The sequence below is a fragment of the Tetrao urogallus genome (genome assembly GCF_951394365.1).
Source record: "Tetrao urogallus genome assembly, chromosome: Z".
Classification (NCBI taxonomy): domain Eukaryota; kingdom Metazoa; phylum Chordata; class Aves; order Galliformes; family Phasianidae; genus Tetrao; species Tetrao urogallus.
The window spans coordinates 56,884,808-56,901,887 of record NC_136816.1 but is presented as its reverse complement, the minus strand read 5'-3'; the positions used below and the strand labels follow the sequence as shown (position 1 = coordinate 56,901,887).

The following is a 17,080-nucleotide window of genomic DNA, read 5'->3' as shown; positions in this document are numbered from 1 at the left end:
TATGGGATGCTGCTCATTACCAGCCTCCACCTGGACATGGAGCCATTTATGACCACCCTTGTCTGCAGCCTTTCAACCAATTTCTTATCCATTGAGTGGTCCACCCATCAAATCCACATCCCTCCATTAAAGATAAGATTGTGATAGGGGACCATGTCAAAGGCCTTGTTCAAGTCCAGTAAATGACATTGGTTGCCTTTCTCTTGTCCACCAATGCTGTCACTCCATCATAGAAGGCCACCTTCTCTTGGTGAAGCCGTGCTGGTTGTCTTGGATCACACGCTTATTCCTCATGTGATCAAACATGTCATCCAGGATGATCTGTTCCATCATCTTCCCAGGCACAGAGGTGAGACTCACCAGCCTATAGTTCCCCATTTCCTCCTTGCTCCCTTTCTTATAAATGGAAATGACATGACCCTTCCACCAGTCATTCAGGACCTTACCTGACAGCCACGACTTTTTAAATATGATGGAGAGTGGCTCAGTAACCACCTCAGCCAGCTCCTTCAGAACCCTGGAATGCACACCACCCAGCCCCATAGACTTGTACACATTCAGTCCAATAAGGCTGCCTCAAACTTGCTCTGCCCTTATAGTGGGGGGGATTTACTGACCTGGTCCCCACCTAGAGGTTTAGGGATGCAGGGCTCAGGGATGTGAGAAGTACTGGAATCCTGGCCACCAGTGAAGACTGAGGCAAAGAACTCATTCAGTACCTCAGCCTTCTCTTCAGCCAGTTCTCCTTTTACATTTACCAAAGGAGGTACATTTGTATTGGCCGGTCTCTTCTGGACAATGTACCTGTAGAAAGTCTTCCTATTGTTTTTCACATCCCTCACCAAATTCAGTTCTGCCTGCACCTTGGCTTTCCTGATCCCATGTCTGCAAGCCTGGATGGCATCCTTGTATTCTTCCCAGGTGACATGCCCTTGTTTCCAGAGTTTGTATGCATCTTTCTTTTTCCTCAGCACGCCCAGCAGGCCCTTGCTGAGCCATGCCGGTTTCCTACCTCCTCTTCCCGCTTTCTTATTCAGAGCTCTTCAGAGATGGAGAGCTCTTGTGCTCTCAGAAGGGCATCCTTGAAGGGTAGCTCTCCTCAACATCTTTGTCTTTAAGGACAGCATCTCAGGAGATCTTGGACAACAATCCATTGAACAGCTTAAAGTTTGCTGTTCCAAAGTTCAGGGTCCTGAACCCACAAAGGGTCAAGAGTAGATACAAATATCCGAAGAAGAAAGTGTGCTCAGTGTTTCAGTAATTAATTTTTTAATTCAATTTATTTTCATGTGCTGAAATATTACCCAGAATTCTAGGAAATGTAGAAGAGGATTATGAGTGCAAGGACAGAACACTAATTGAATTCTAAATTGAAATGACTCATCTGAGCAATGCAATGACCTGGATTGCCTGCCTGAATGTAAAAAACTTCCTAAATGGTATCCTTACAAGAGTGCAGCACCAAAAGCTTAACTTTGGTACATCTGTAAGAAATATTACATGTCAGAAAAAGGCTTCCTTGATGAGGGTCTCCATTTACAAACCGAAAACTTTTTTTTGTTAATTATAAGGCAACAGGGCATGGTCTTATTCATTTTGTCTCAGTCAAAATTGGTCACAAAAGGAACAAAGCTTAAAAGTACTTCAATCTACTGAACTTAACTGGTGATGGACCTTAAACAACCAAAACAAAGGCATGAGTTTTGTTCATCTTGACACTTACTTAGGAAGAAAGTTATAAATAGATGGTCTAATTAACACTTCTAAGAACAAAACATGAGGTGAGAATAGGAATCTCCAATTATAATGATTATGAGTGAAGTATCACATGAAATTTCACTCATTATGAAAACCAATTTCCTTTGTTTTGAATACTAGTGCTGTTGGCTGTTTTTTTTTTTTTAAAGAGGATGTTTATTGTTGGTTTTTTTTCTATATTGATGCTGGATTTTTAATGCTTTCTACATCCTTATTCACTAGGAAACTCTTATAAGGATGGTCATAATTCATAATTGTTCATAAAAGTTCATAATTGAGCCATAAACACCTATTTGGCAGTGAAATTTGTAGAAGATTAAGCAAACAAATGAACAAAAATTCTTGATTTCTATAATTTTCAGGTGACAGAAGATAGGTATTTAACATGTTTTCACTGTATTTCACAGTCATCTAACTTCCACTACCCATCCAATCTGGCATTTACACATATTAGCAAATTATGATTCACTAACAGAAGACACGCATAACACAGAAAAAATAGTCTACTTCAGTAGGAGGACAGAATAACTTTCCAAAGATCTTCTCCTTTGCCTCTCTCAAACTTATTAATTTTTCAACCTGGACTAGGACAAAGCATTTGATACAGCCTGTACAACATTCTTTTCACTAAGCTGGAAAGACATTGATTTCATGAATGGAACTGGCTGAATGGTCACATTTCAAATGCTGTGGTCAACAGCTCTATGTCCAGGTGGAGACCAGTGACTAGTGGTGCTCTTCCAGGGTCAGTACTGGGACAAGTGCTGTTTAACATCTCTGTCATTTACATGGACAGTGGGACTGAATGCATCCTCAGTAAGTTTGCTGGCATCACCAAACTGTGTGGTATGGTCCACATGCTGCAGGGAATGGATGCCATCAAGAGAGATCTAGACAAGCTTGAGAGCTCAGCTTTTGTGAGCCTCATAAAGTTCAACATGGCCAAGTGCAGGCTCCTGCATCTGGGTTGGAGCAGATTCAAACATGAATACAAGCTGTGTAAGTACAGGCCTGAAACTATGTGGAAAAGGACATGGGAGCACTGGTAGATGCAAAAGTTAGCTCGAGCCAGCAGTGAGCATTTGCAGCCCAGAAAGTCAAGCTTGTCCTGGTTCTAGAGACACTGGAGCCCTGAGCAATTATAGAATCATAGAATCATAGAATTGCTCAGGTTGGAAAAGACCTTCAAGATCAAGTCCAACCATGACCTAACCATACTACTCTAGCTCTAACAACCCACTGCTAAATCACGTCCTTGAGCACCATATCCAGAAAAGATTTTTAAACACATCCAGGGATGGTGACTCAACCACCTACCTGGGGAGCCTATTCCAGTGCTTAACAATCCTTTCTGTAAAGAATTTTTTTTCTGATATCCAACCTAAACCTCCCCTGGTGCAACTTGAGGCCATTTCCCCTTCTCCTATCACCTGTTACCAGTGAGTAGAGACCAACCCTGCTGTCATCAGCAGCAGCAAGAAACTCAGCTAAGGATAATGCTGCACCTACAACAGAGCAATGCAAGATTCAGGCACAGATGGGACACAAGTGCTGAAGAGCAGTGCAGCAGGAAGGGACCTAGGGGTGTTGGTGCCCACAGATAAGCATAAGCCAAAAGTATGCTCTGGCAGCCACGGGGCAAACTGCATTTTGGGATGCATTAACACAGCACAACCAGACTGGCAAAACAAGAGATTCTCATGCTATATTTAGCATTGATGCAGCCCAATCTAAATACTGTGTACAATATAAGAGTGTTAAGATCCTTGAATGTGTCCAGAGGAGGCAACACAGTTGGCAGAGGGTTGGAAGGCATGTCCTGTAAGAAGAGAATGAGGGTAGTTGGGTGGTCCAGTCTGAGAAGAGGAGGTGGAGAGATGACTTCACTGCTCCCTGCAGCATCCTGAGGAGGGGAAGCAGAGGGAGGTGCCGAGCTCTGCTGCTGGGCACTGATGGCATGATGCACAAAGTTGCTGGAGGAGTTTTAGACTGGGCACTGGGAAAATTTTTATACTGTGAAGTTGGTCAAATAATGGATTAGGCTTCCTAGCAAGGTGGTTGATGCCCCACCTAACTCAGGACATTCTGTTTTTATTAATATGATTTGAATTTTTGGATGGTCCTGTGTGGAACAACAAGTTGGATTTAATGATCCTTGTGAATTCCCTCTAACTCAGAATATATTCTGTAATTCTATCCTATTCTATCGTAAAAGAAATCTAGCTAGCTGGTAAAGGGGAGTGATCTTCTCTCCCTAATCCATGCTCATGAAACTCCATCTGGAATACTGCACTCAGCTCTGGGTTCTCCAGCAGAAGGGAGACATGGAATACATTAATAATGTTTCCAGAAGAGTGCCACAAAAGATGATCAGAGAGCTGAAGCACCACCCCTTTGAAGACAGGCTGAGGGAACTGAGGGTGAAGAAGAGAAAGGTTGGGCTAGATGTTGTTGTGATCTTTCAGTATTTAAAGGGAGCCTACAGGAAAGATGAGGAGGGACTATCAAGTATTGTAGTTGATAAGAGAAAGGGTAATAGTTTTAAACTAAAAGAGGGTAGATATAGATTAGTTAAAAGGAAGAAATTTTTTTCACTACTAGAGTTGTGAGGTGCTGGAACAAGTTGTCAGAAAAGTTGTGCATGCTCATCCCTGCAGGTTTTCAAGAATAGGCTGGATGGGATCCTGGGCAACCTGGTCTAGTGGAAGGTATTCCTGCCCATGGCAGCAGGCTGGAATGGTTTGTAGGCCCTTTCCAACCCAAACCATTCTGTGACTCTATGACAAGTAGTAAATCTTATATCTAAAAACTTATAAATACCTACTCTAAATAAATGGGGAAAAAAAAAAAAAGAAAAAAAAAAGAATATTTTGAAGCAGAAATAGAGTTTGTATAGCTTGAGTTGAAAAAATCTTAATAACCAAGATATCACAGTTCTCTTTAGTGTTGTGAAAATCAGTACTGGTTTTCTTCAGTATTCTGTCAAAGTTAGTACAGTGCATAAGCACATCAAGTACATTTTCAAGATAAGCTTTCAAAATACTGCAGAAACAAATAAAGCATAAATAATGAAATAATTATCTAAATATCCATGACATCAGTAACACAACTGATTACTCTCTTTGAATTTTAAACATTTCTTGTGGCTGGAAACATGTTAACACAATTATAGCCCAAAACATATGCTAAAAGAATTTCATAATGTACTTACATATCACTGGCAATAGAGGAGTTCCTCGACATAGACTTCGGAGAAAGATCATAGTCACTGTCTGACCGGTAAAGGAAAGACTCCCTACGTTGACTGTGGACAAAATTTGCCTGAAGAATTAGCCCTGATCCAGGGCTCGTCATGGGATCCAAGGGACTTCGTCCCGATGACGTCCCATTGTCCACATCGAAACTGTAAAAAGAAAGGAAAAAAAGATTTGTGCCATAGACGTAAGAGTTTTGAAAGTAATGAACACTCTCCTGGCAAATTTATCAGTAGGCAGATTTTCTTCTCGTGAATTGGAGAAATCATGATCTGGTCAATTTCACTGCTAATGCAAAAACAAGGTACATAAGAAATACAGTGTACAATGGCTGATAACCAAAAAGTAAATCTGAAGGAAACTAAACTTGGTAGTGGGAAAAAACAAACCACTATTAGGAATACAGGAACCTATGTGCTTCTCTCTATGCTGATTACTTATGAGCTCTCTGCATCAGGAACATGACACAGTTCTCTTCTTAAGGCCCCATCTCTCCTGAGGTTGACCCTCATTACTCCAATTCCTAGTGGAGTGAGGCAGGTGTTCTTTTTGTTATGGAGTACCCATTCGTCATACTTCATTACTACTCAAGTACTTCAAGAATGTGTTTTGTCTCTTCTCAATAAATCAAGCATGAATAATGTGTATTTGCATGCACTAGAGGGAGATAGTATTTTACAATTGGAATGAATGAATGAGGTCTGTGATCACTGCCAAACAGAATGACTACTGCGGCCATTCTTGTCTTACACCTTTGAACTCTGCAGTTTCAATCAAGTACTTCTAGTTATTGTTTGGTAGTTCCGAAAGAGCACTGCTGTCATGAGAGACACAAAAAAAAGACAGAGACAGCTCCACAAAGGGCTCTGAAAATCAGTACAAAGACCTTGAATGGGACTCAATTAATTAGAAACCAGAGCAGGGTAAGCAGCGCTGGGTGATGCATTCATGGCATCCCGTGCTGTTTAGCAGTGTGATAGCTGTATTTGGTACCAGACAAGAGTCTTTTTGGATTATGTAGCTTAGTTTCTAGATTTCATGTTGTTGCAGTATGGACTCTTGGAAGTCATGAATGACTGATTAGCAACATTTTGTCTGCGTATGTTAAGCAGACATATTGGAATGTGTTGGAGCACATTCCAATAGGCCAGAAGTAGAAGGACATCTGTTTCTCTTGACTGCATCTCTAAAACTGAAGATAAATTTTAGTTCTAAAGCATGTGAGAAAAGGTGTGTATGACCTTGGTTTACAAATACTAAGCATAGTAACAGGAACTCAAGTAATGCTATTAAAGCATACAGGAATGATTCATGAACAAAAGGACCTATCACATAACTTTTTAAGTGTCAGTAAGCTTTAGAATCTAACAAACAATTCTAAAAATAGATCTTTTGAAAAGAGTGTTCACATGAAGGATAACCCACTGTTTTCAATCATGTCTAAGGGCAGTTGAAGAGAAAATAGTTGGTACATATCAGCTCTTGATTAGACTTCAGCCTGGCACATGTCACAGCAGGTACAAGCTACTCTCTGCACTAGCTTGCTTCTTGCTGTTATCTACCACTGACCTGAGGCTGCCTTGTCAGCAGTGGTAATATTTTACTGAAGTGACAGAACTCCTCCAGCCTTTTTGCATGCTGAATTAACTAATCAAATAAATCTACACTGCCTATATATTGCCTCAGAAAGCAATTTTATTTTTGTTCAAAAAAGTTATTAAGAAACAGCTACTAACAGGCATTAAACAGGTACTTTTCAGGTAGCAAAGTAATCAAAGTGTATAATAAATCAGGCGTAAAAAAAACTCTAATAGACCAATACAGGTTATAAATACAGATTATTAAACAAATCAACTTCAACAGATGTTTCCAAAACAATTCACTAGCAGTTAATACTAAGACATATACGTTTTCCCAAATTTGGGAAATTCTTTTAATTATGTCAGAGTACTTCTGTGTCTTCTAATGCACTCTCATTACATAACATTATTAATTTCAAACTAAAAAAAAACCATAATCTGCATGACAGTGAATGAGAGTTCTGCCACCACTTTGCTGAATGATTCTGGACAAAGCAAAGCTCCTTTCTTTGTTTCATTTTCCCTGCTTTTGATCACTGTGAGATCTGCTCCCCCTCCCCCCCAAAAAAAGTGAAAAAATATTTCAAAGGGCAAGTCAGTATGAATACTACTGTGACTGTTGTTAGATAAGATGAATGTACAAGATAGTATGAATGGTGAAACAGTAACAGTAAAAAGAAATAAAAAAAATAAAATAACAAAAAGAAATAAGATATTCTTGCAGCTTATATGACCATACATTAATGTCCATATTACCATTACCACTAGTCTGACTACACTACTCACTAGTAATACTAACATTGATAGACACTGATAAAGACATCGATAAAGATACTGATTTCTTTTGATTTCCTGAATATTTCAAGAGCAGAAAAAAATACAGTGCCAGTTAAGGTTTTGGAACATTTAAGAACTCAAAATCATGACATTTACTTAATTGCCAAAATAATAACATTATTTTCTTCAAACAGATGCAAAGAAACACAAACTCCTAAACAAAAACAGTCTGCATATTTTTTTCTGCTAAGGACAAAATGGTAGACATTGCATGCAGTTTTATATAAAAAAGAAGGTGGTTATTTACTCCTGTGCTTAGCAAGACTAATTTCTGAAAGACATTATTTCAAATATACATATATATAGCTTGTAGAAAACCTGAAATAAAAGCTTTAGGGTGGTATAAATGAAGATAAACATGACTCTGACTCAGCAGGAAAATGCTAAAAAAAGGAATGTCTATTAAATTAATTTTCTTCATGGTGGACTTAATTATTCAAACACATAAGTGGTCAGATTTCACTGAATTATAGTAACATGCAGTTTTATTTGCAGATTTGGTTTTCATCCACCTTTTGTGACACAATATGAATATTCCCTTATTAATTTTATTTTTTTCCAGTCAAAAACTAAGGCCAAGCTTCCATGAATGACTTCACTGTCAGGTTATTAAATATTGACCATAAAAAGATGAGAAGTCAATTCTATAAAATCAGAGTTCGTTGGCATTGAGAGGCCCCACTGCTTGCCCCACCAGCTAACTGCATATGCAAGATGTGCACATAGCTGTTGTGGTAGGAATTCTGTGATACTCTATTGTGTCCACTAGATGGGTGTCAAAAGTAAAGAAATGAATCCAGATATATTAGCTAGGATCTGGCTCAACGAAGATATCTTTTACGTAAATACCTGTAATGAAAAGAAACATTCCATGCTACAGCAAAAGAAGAATGTGAATATAGCACTGGTGTGCCAAAAATGTGTCTGTATAAAAAGTTTCCAAAATGCTACTGTAGTTAAGTGTCTTTAACTTACTGAGGTGTGCTAGCACTTTTGGACATAAAAGGTAATAGAAATCTAAATGAAAAATGCTTTAGTAAGTTGAAAATAAAATGTTCCCTTCTCTGAATCTCAGAGTCTCTTTTGCAAGAAATGGAGACACTTGCATCAAGTTAAGAGAGAATCAGAATGGGGAACTCAAGACTTTGAGAAAGAGTTGTTTTCTTTCTATATGCACCTAAAAAAAGATAAAAAAAAAAAGACTAAGATACAGAATGGGACAGACTCTCTAGTTTGCCTGGGCAGAAATTGCAGAAAGTTGAATGTGGTTGCTTCATATTTATTTTTCCATTCCTGTAAAATTTTAAACTGCAGTGAGAGTATGTTGTGAATGAAAAAACAACCAGTGATAAACCAAATGTTTTTCTTTTGTTAGTTATCCTCTGCCTCCTTGCACTTTTTGGTAGAGGAGGCTCTTAAAAAAGGAAGGAGCATGGAAGTTGTTAACGAGGGTCCTAGAACTGTTTTGCTACCTTTTCACCGACCCATAATATGCCCATTTAAAGATATCATGGATCTGCAGAAAGCGCCAGGCACTCCGCATGACTTATGTAAAGCTGAGCTGCAGTTTTCTGACAGGAGCATCTAGCACAGAACCCTCACAGGAATTTCTGTGTTCAAAGAGCTTTCCTGCTCTGTAACTGCAGAGATGTAAAAGCTACTAAAAACAGTGCTAATTCAGCAAGTTCCACATGCGCATTTTGACTAAATCTGTTATGACGTTACTGAATACTCAAAAGCCCGTCTTATCCAGTGTTCAGTGACAGCAAACATGGCATTAAATGGAAGATCAGTCTTTTTTCCTTTTTTGGCTATTCACTGTGTTTGCACATCTTTCCCACCACATATTGTCCAGGTTCTGTAGAGAGAAGGGGATAAAGGTGATGAACTCTCTTCAGCGACTTGTAAACTTTCATGGCTGACTTCCCATGCTCCTAATAGGACAAGAAGTGCTAACATCACAAGCTATCTTCAGGGAGATTGATGACTGATGATTTGCTTCAGACATACTGGGAATCTGTGGACAGGTTCAAGATCATATATCTCAGCGGCACTGCTTCAGTGTGAGCAACTGCACAACTTCCTCATACTGTGAGAAATCCCTCAAAGAGTCCCTCCACAGACTTTCTTCCAAATTCTTGAGTAACTTCTCTGCTAGTCCCTGCAAGTTGCTAAAATGAAGGAAGGAGAAAACTTACATACAAAATTTTATTCACCATTACATAAGGACTAATAGCATCATATTGAATATGTACAAGATGGATGAAAAGGATGAAAAGAAAATCTTAATATTGCTCTTACCTACTACTGAGAGCTTAGCAACTTTGTTTTTTTACTTTTTGACTTCTCTGTTGTTTGTTTTTGTAGAGAAGCTAGCAATAGTAAAAGAAAAACTCCACTTTTTAAGAAATTAAGAATTTAGGAGACTTGTATGAGTATCAATTGAATTCCTGATGTTCCCCTAGTAAGTGAGATATTCTTACTACATTCAGCCTCTCCTGCCTTGGAAGCTATGGGGAGGAAGAGAAATTAGTTGATCCTACAGGGAAACCTTATCTTTTAAGGCCATCTTTAACATTATAGGATGAAGCAAGACCTGAACAAGTTGAATTTGTCTCCTGTTATGGGACTCCTTTGTCCTAGTGCTAAGCAATCTTTCCAACCTTTTACCTGCCCAGTTATGTATATACTCATCTCAATGTCTAGAATTCCTATCCTGTCCAGTATTTCCACTTGGAAGCAATAATCCCATCAGACTGAATGGGTGTACTTTCCTTAAAAGCAGTAATTCACTGAAGCTATCCCCTGCAGCAACCTCCTTTGGGTATGGCCTCCTTTAGAGCAAAACCAAAGTAATAAAACTTCATTTACATCTCCAAGAAAAGAGCAAGCTATTTACAGCTTGTGCCCCAGGCCAGGGCTCACACATAGAGGAGACAGCCAGTAGACGGTAGAGTAATGGAAAGATCAGATGATCCACTCAAATGCAGAATCCCAACTTGCCCCTTGGAATGCCTGAGCTGAGAAAACTTGGCATAGATGCCAGGTGGGCATCTCACCTGGATGGCTCTCTCAGGAAATGGCCATAGACAAAGGCCACAAGCACCCATTTCTCATAGTTCAGTATGAAAGTCCAGGGTAGGGCAAGGCTGTAAGAAGGGATATGACAGGTAGGCTGTGTTCTTAGGCCTTCTGTATATTAATTATTATGCATTGTGAAGATTTCTCAAATCAAAGCAGAGTAGTTTTGTTCTTAGATATGATTGACTAATTCTGCAGTAATAATTATAGGTTATTTTAGCAGACAATTTCAGCTACAGTGAAAATCAAGTCAACAGTTGTGACACAATTCTTTAAACAAGGCACAGTTTCTTGAAATAATGTTACCAGAAAGCATTCTGAGTAAGACAGACCCAAGCTCTCAGTCAGAGAGGAATAAATGAAGAGGAATGTGCAAGGAATAAATAAAGACTAACAGTCTTTCCTCTGGATCAGGAATTACCTGAAGAGAATATGAAGAACTGCATTCTCTTTTATGTATTTTAGGCAGTTAAATTCTGTTTCAGCTTAAAACAAACTACATTCACTGAGTTCAATAAATCCAACTGTAAAATTGTCCTATGATTTGCTAATACACCAAGTTATTGTTAAATTTCTTTATTAAATATGGATTTTAGACACATATCACATTAATTAACTAGATCAAACAAAGACTTTGATTATGATTTTATGATTTCTCTTGGACATTTTTTAAATTTTTTTATTAATGAGCTAGGTATTAAATTGATACGACAGCTGACTGGGGTTTTTCCCTTGTTGCCAGAAATAGTGTTCCAGAATTTAATAATGAGGAAAAAGAAGCATTTCCTTTATCAAAATAAGACAAGTTGACAGTAATCAGCCCTTGTTATAGGTTCTAACTGGATTGCAAATGTTTAACAGATTATCTTTCAACATCAGAAAAAAAAAAAAGAAAAAAAGCTAGGCAAAAACAAATCAGTGTATTTACATAATTGAGTTGCAGGCCTGAAGTTCATTTCTTATTTCTTATATTGTATTTCTTACATTAATTCCCTCCCTAAGACCTTTCAAAATGTTTCCTGACTGACAGTGTCTATGCAGTGATGCAAGACAGACCATATCTGGTTTTCTCTTCCTACTTTCTTTTCTGTCTCCTCCTCCACATCTAACAAAAACTAAAGACTTGAAGGAAATGGGGGGGAAAGGGGAAGAAGAGAAAGAGAAATATTTATACTGACAGTCAAGAAGGACTATCCTGTCATCATTCCAAATTTGGAGAAAAAAATCCTCTATATATATGATGTAACTGGTATTTTTATTTTCCCTGTATCAAAGTTAACAAAACCTGTTACCATTGTTGCTTGTTTGTATGTTCAGTGAGTTGTAAGCAAATGATAATAAAAGGAATGTATGACCTACATCTGAATTTTATTTTACCATTGTACATTTGAGAATTCAAACCAACTGCCCACTTGTGGCTTTGGGTTTCCAGTTAAACTATTCAGCGAGTGAGCTCTATGATTAACTCCATTTTTAGATACGCTGTGGATAGATTTTCCAGCATCAAAACTACAGGCAAAAGAAGAAAATATGCTATTTCATAAAATTTCCTTTCAGCAGTGTAACTTGGCTTTTGCTCTCAGCGTACCTGTTTAGGACATTAAATTCAGAGAGGAGAAAGGCTTAAAGCTAGTATTAAAAGTCCAAAGAATGGACAAATAGAAAACACGTCTCAAGATTTTCAAGCAAAAGGATTAGGAAATGTAGCCAGCCTCTCAAAACAAACTGCTGCATGTTTTGATATGAAGTTTCCAAGCAAGGAGCTTCCTGTGATATCTGTTCCTTCTTTTGGGGGATTTTGATTTGAACAGTGTCATGATACTGAATTCAAGGTGTATTTCTCATCCTTGCAATTCTGAATGAAACATCAGCTCTGAGTATTTGGCACACAAGCCTGCAGAGACTTTGCTGAAGTTCTTAAATTCATTTGTTTCTACTCCCTAGTACTAGGACTCGTTTTTATTTTTTTTTATTCTTTCCTCAAAGATGATCACCCTTTACTTCGCATTCTTTATTCTCTGCACTTGGTCCTTGCAAATCAACATCTTTGTATTAATGTAACATACAGAAATGAATCACAGGTTCCAGATACTGTTACACAGATTTGATGTTTTGATGCCTCTTTGAAGCTGAAATATTTGGCTTATCGCAGCATAACAAGAATGCAAAATAAAAAAAATGTGGGAGAAGCAATATGCAAACTTATTTTCGAAGACATCTGGGAATCTCTGTAGGGTTTCTAAACTTTAAGTTGCTTTGTGTGATTTTTCTATCTAGTAATCCCATTGTGGATTAGTAATTTCCATTGGTATTAATGTTCCTTTATTTTAAGTGCATTGGAATCAAACCTCAGAGCATTTCAGAACATTTACCTAGCAATTTATAAAACATGTAACCAACCATCAAGCTTACTGACTAATCCTAACATGTAGCTCCCCTAAGATATTAGTGGAAAGCCCTTCTTTCAGGAAACCTGTAATATAACATGAATGTAACATCAGAAACGGATTGCCACAGAAGGAAAATCCAATTCACTGAAAGAATTCAGCTCCCTCTTTCAGTGAATTCAGTTGGATGTCATTATCAGAAACAGCCAAATTGTTTTTCTGTTCTTTCTCAGTTAATTGTGTGATGAAGCGAGCACATTAAAAAGAAGAGGCAATTCCTCAGAAATAAAATATTTAAATCAATATCCTGCAGTATTGCTGAAAGCATACAGAATACAGGAATCAGATATTTCCCCAGGCCTAACACTGCCATGGGTCGGGAAGATTCCTGAAAAAAATTCCATGAAGCCTTCGTATATAGCCTCAAGAACAACAAACACTCAGTGTGGTTACAGAAGATATGGTTACATCTGCCCCGTGCTTAGCGTCAGAAATCTTTGGAAAAGAGTACTCTAGTCAGAAGCTGATAGGAGAAACTAGCTGCTCGTCACTCTTGCATATATGTATACGAGAACTGCGCCTGAAACACAGAAGATAAGATGTGGTTGTTTTTTTTTACCATTGTGATATGCACTCATAAACAAGAGAATACGAGAAGAGTAGACAGTAATGGACAAGATAAGAAAAGCTGCAGTTGTCTTTTTAGGGTTAACAATGTGTTGCTCTACATTCCAATGGAAGCTCTATGAAAAGGAGGTATCATTTTACTTGACAAGCAGCAATCTTTCTCTATTTGCAATAAAATAATGTTGGCAATAAATTAAATATGAATTCTACCTGTACAAGAACTCCTGTCTGAATACATTAGCAGCGATTGCCACTTAAATCATAGCATAGATTTCTTAAAGCTTAAAAACAGAAGGTATTAAGAGTTTCTGAGCTTTAAATTTATAATTTTTTTTTTTTTTTAATTGATTCATTGGATGCCTTTTTACTTCCCTTCTCTACATACTGGTAATTTATACTGGTAATTTGTGGGATGGGCTTCTTTTGTTTGTCTGTTTTTGTACACTTTATTTAGTTTAACAAATATATTAAATTATTAATTGTTCCAAATCCCTACACTCCTACAGCTATCAAGGTCCGCTTCACGATTTGGGCTCTGAAATCCTAGCTGCGGTTCTGCCACATACAAGCAACCTTTAAAGGAAACAAAAAGGTCAGGAGATTGAGGTGGAAGGATGCCAAGGCATATCTTGAGTGTATGTGCTCATACTGTATATTATTAGGCCTTTAGATACTGATGATAGACCTTGAGTAAAATCACCTAAGAATCCAGAAAAATAATTCACATCACTAGTTCTTTAGTCCAAAACAAATTATAATTTACAATAACGTCTCATTTTTGGTAATTTTTTTCTTGATTTTTATTATCTTATTTTTATCATGTATTATGTTATTGCAATGCCTAATAAATATCTTTACTTAAGAGGTCCACCTTCATTACTAGGCTCACCTCTGTGCAGGGGAAGATCATGGTACAGATCCTCTGGGAAGCTATGCTAAAGCACATGGAACAGAAGGAGCTGATATGGAGTAACCTGCCTGACTCCACCAAAGGCAGATCCTGCCTTATCCACATAGTGGCCTTCTTTGATTGCCTTAATGGACAAGAGAAGAACCACTGATACCACCTGTCCGGACTTCAGTAAGGCCTTTGACGTGGTCCCTCATCACATCCTTCTCTCCACATTGGAACAATATCGATTTGATGTGTGGACTGTTCAAAGGATAAGGAACTGGTTGTAAGACAAAACTCATAAAGTGGTGATCAATGGCTCAGTGTCCGGATACAGATCAGGGATAAGTGATGTCTCTCAGGGGTCAGTACTGGGACCAGTGGTCTGTAAAATCTTCATCAGTGACATAAGAAATGGGATCGAATGCACCCTCAGCAGGTTTGTGGGTGACACCAAGCTGTGTGTTGATGTTGACACACCTGAGGGACAGGATGCCATCCAGAGAGACCTAGACAGCTCTAGCAGTGGGCCCAGGTGAACCTCATGAGGTTCAACAAATCTAAGTGCAAGGTCTTGCACCTGGGTCACAGAAACCCTCACTACCAATATAAGCTGATGGAGAAAATGACAGCACAGCACTACCAAAAAAGACCTGGGGGTACTAGTGGATAGGAAGCAGTATGTGAGCCAGCAATGTGTCCTCACAGCCCAGAAAGCCAACTGGATCCTGGGCTGCATCTAAAGAAGCATGGCCAGCAAGAGAGAGAGAAGTGATCCTGCCCCTCTATTTTGTGTTGGAGTGACCTCACCTGGAGTACTGCGCCCAGATGTGGAGCCCTCAGTACAGGAGAGAAAAAAAATGGACCTGTTGGAGTGTGTCCAGAGGAGGATCACAACAATGATTCAAGGGATGGAACACCTCTTCTACAAGGACAGGCTGAGAGAGATGGGGCTATTCAGCCTGGAGAAGAGAACGTTCTAGGGAGACCTGATAGTGGCCTTTCAGTATCCAGTGGGGGGGTTTAAGAAAGAAGGGGACAGGCTCTTTAGCAGGATCTGTTGCAATAGTACAAGGGGAAATGGTTTCAAACTGACTGGAATTTTTTTGCAATAAAGGTGGTGAAGTGCTGGAACAGGTTGCCAAGGGAGGTGGTGGATACTCCATCCTTGGAGAGATTCAAAGACAGGTTGGACCTCTCTGAGCAACTTGATCTGGCAGTGGGTGGCTCTATTTACTGCAGGGGAGTTGGATTAGATGACCTTTAAAGATTTCTTCCAACTCAAACAATTCTGTGATTGAGCTACATTCATTCTGTGCACTCAGACAAGTAAAACTACCATGAAAGTTTAAAATTTAACTTTTCATCAGCATATTTATGCTCAACACAACTAAACAAAGTTTCCTAAAACAATTCTAATATTGATATTTCCTTCTCTTTTACTTGATTTTTGACCGTAATGAACTGCATATGAAGCTACAGTGTTCATACCTGTGCAGTTAGAGATATGCTTCCTCATGTGGTTAATCTTTACACTCTTGATTTTGCCATTGTTTTTCTCAAATTTTCTTCTCCAGCTTCCTGTAGATTATCAGAAGCTATTCTATTGGACTACCAAAGCACTCAGACTTTAAACGCAGTGCTGCAGATTTGATTTCTAAAGGCTAGTACTTAGATGAATGTATAAAACATTTTGGTTACAAGACATGTTTGAATGATCTTATCTTTTACAGATTTCAAGATCATCAGAACATCTCATCCATAATCTCTTTATGATTAACTAGCATTATAATATGTTGCCACTTAAACCTATCCTGCTACTATACTGTCAATAAAATTTTACTTACTGTGAGATCCCTACTGTGCACATGATTGTTGGAACCAAAAAGCAAATGCTAATAACAATGCGTTAGCTGTTAACAAAATATAAACATGTTATGAGGTGTAAAATTACTACATGTTAAGCAACTCTAATTTGCTAAAATACCTAGATGAGCAGAAGCCTACAAATTCTGAAGAACAATTCTCAAATTAACTTGGAGCAAGATTAAACAAAGCACTAGCTGCTAGTCTTCCTGATGCCACACGCACAGCTTAGTACATCTCACTAAGGAAAAAAGTCTCTCTTTTGAGGAATGTGGTAATAAAAATATCTGCTTACAGGCTCTACATGAAATAAGGCATTTTTTTTCTAGTATTACACCGCCTGGGAGCAGATTTGATGTAGTGGATTGAAACAGGAACTGAAAATCCTCACTTTTTAATAAATGTGAGTGATGTTAAGCTGTTAAAAAATCACTTTACATTGCAAAATAAAATATAGCATTCTTCCCCAGAAAGCAATGTCTATCTAAAATTTACAAATCAGCCCACTACATACAGAAATATTTATCTGTAGAACTATGACTACATTCAAAGACAATTCAGGCTTTTCCCATCAATTACAAAGTTATCTGTAAACACAAGCCAATTTCAGAGACTGAACTCTGTGCTCCAGTTCACATTAAGAATCTGGGAGGGGAGCAGACTGATTGCTTTCTGATGTGCTCATCCATCAACCATCTTCCCTGCTGGAACTGCTTCTGCTGCTGCCATTCTCTGTCAGGAAAAGCATGTTGCCTTTCCTCACCCAACATGTGACTGAAGCCTTCCCCCTAGCACCAA

The 17,080-nt window shown here is 38.4% G+C and overlaps 1 protein-coding gene across 7 annotated transcripts in view; it reads right to left on the bottom strand.

Annotated features, from left to right (window-relative positions):
• The window catches only part of PDE4D (phosphodiesterase 4D), a gene marked incomplete at both ends in the record, with an annotated part of 482,189 nt that overhangs the window by 109,514 nt on the left and 355,595 nt on the right, over positions 1-17,080 (bottom strand). For all 7 annotated transcript variants that reach the window (XM_079548413.1, XM_079548412.1, XM_079548414.1 and 4 more), the window contains one exon: positions 4,970-5,161. In XM_079548413.1, coding sequence (XP_079404539.1) covers positions 4,970-5,161 — 192 coding nt within the window. The remainder of the gene's footprint in view (positions 1-4,969; positions 5,162-17,080) is intronic.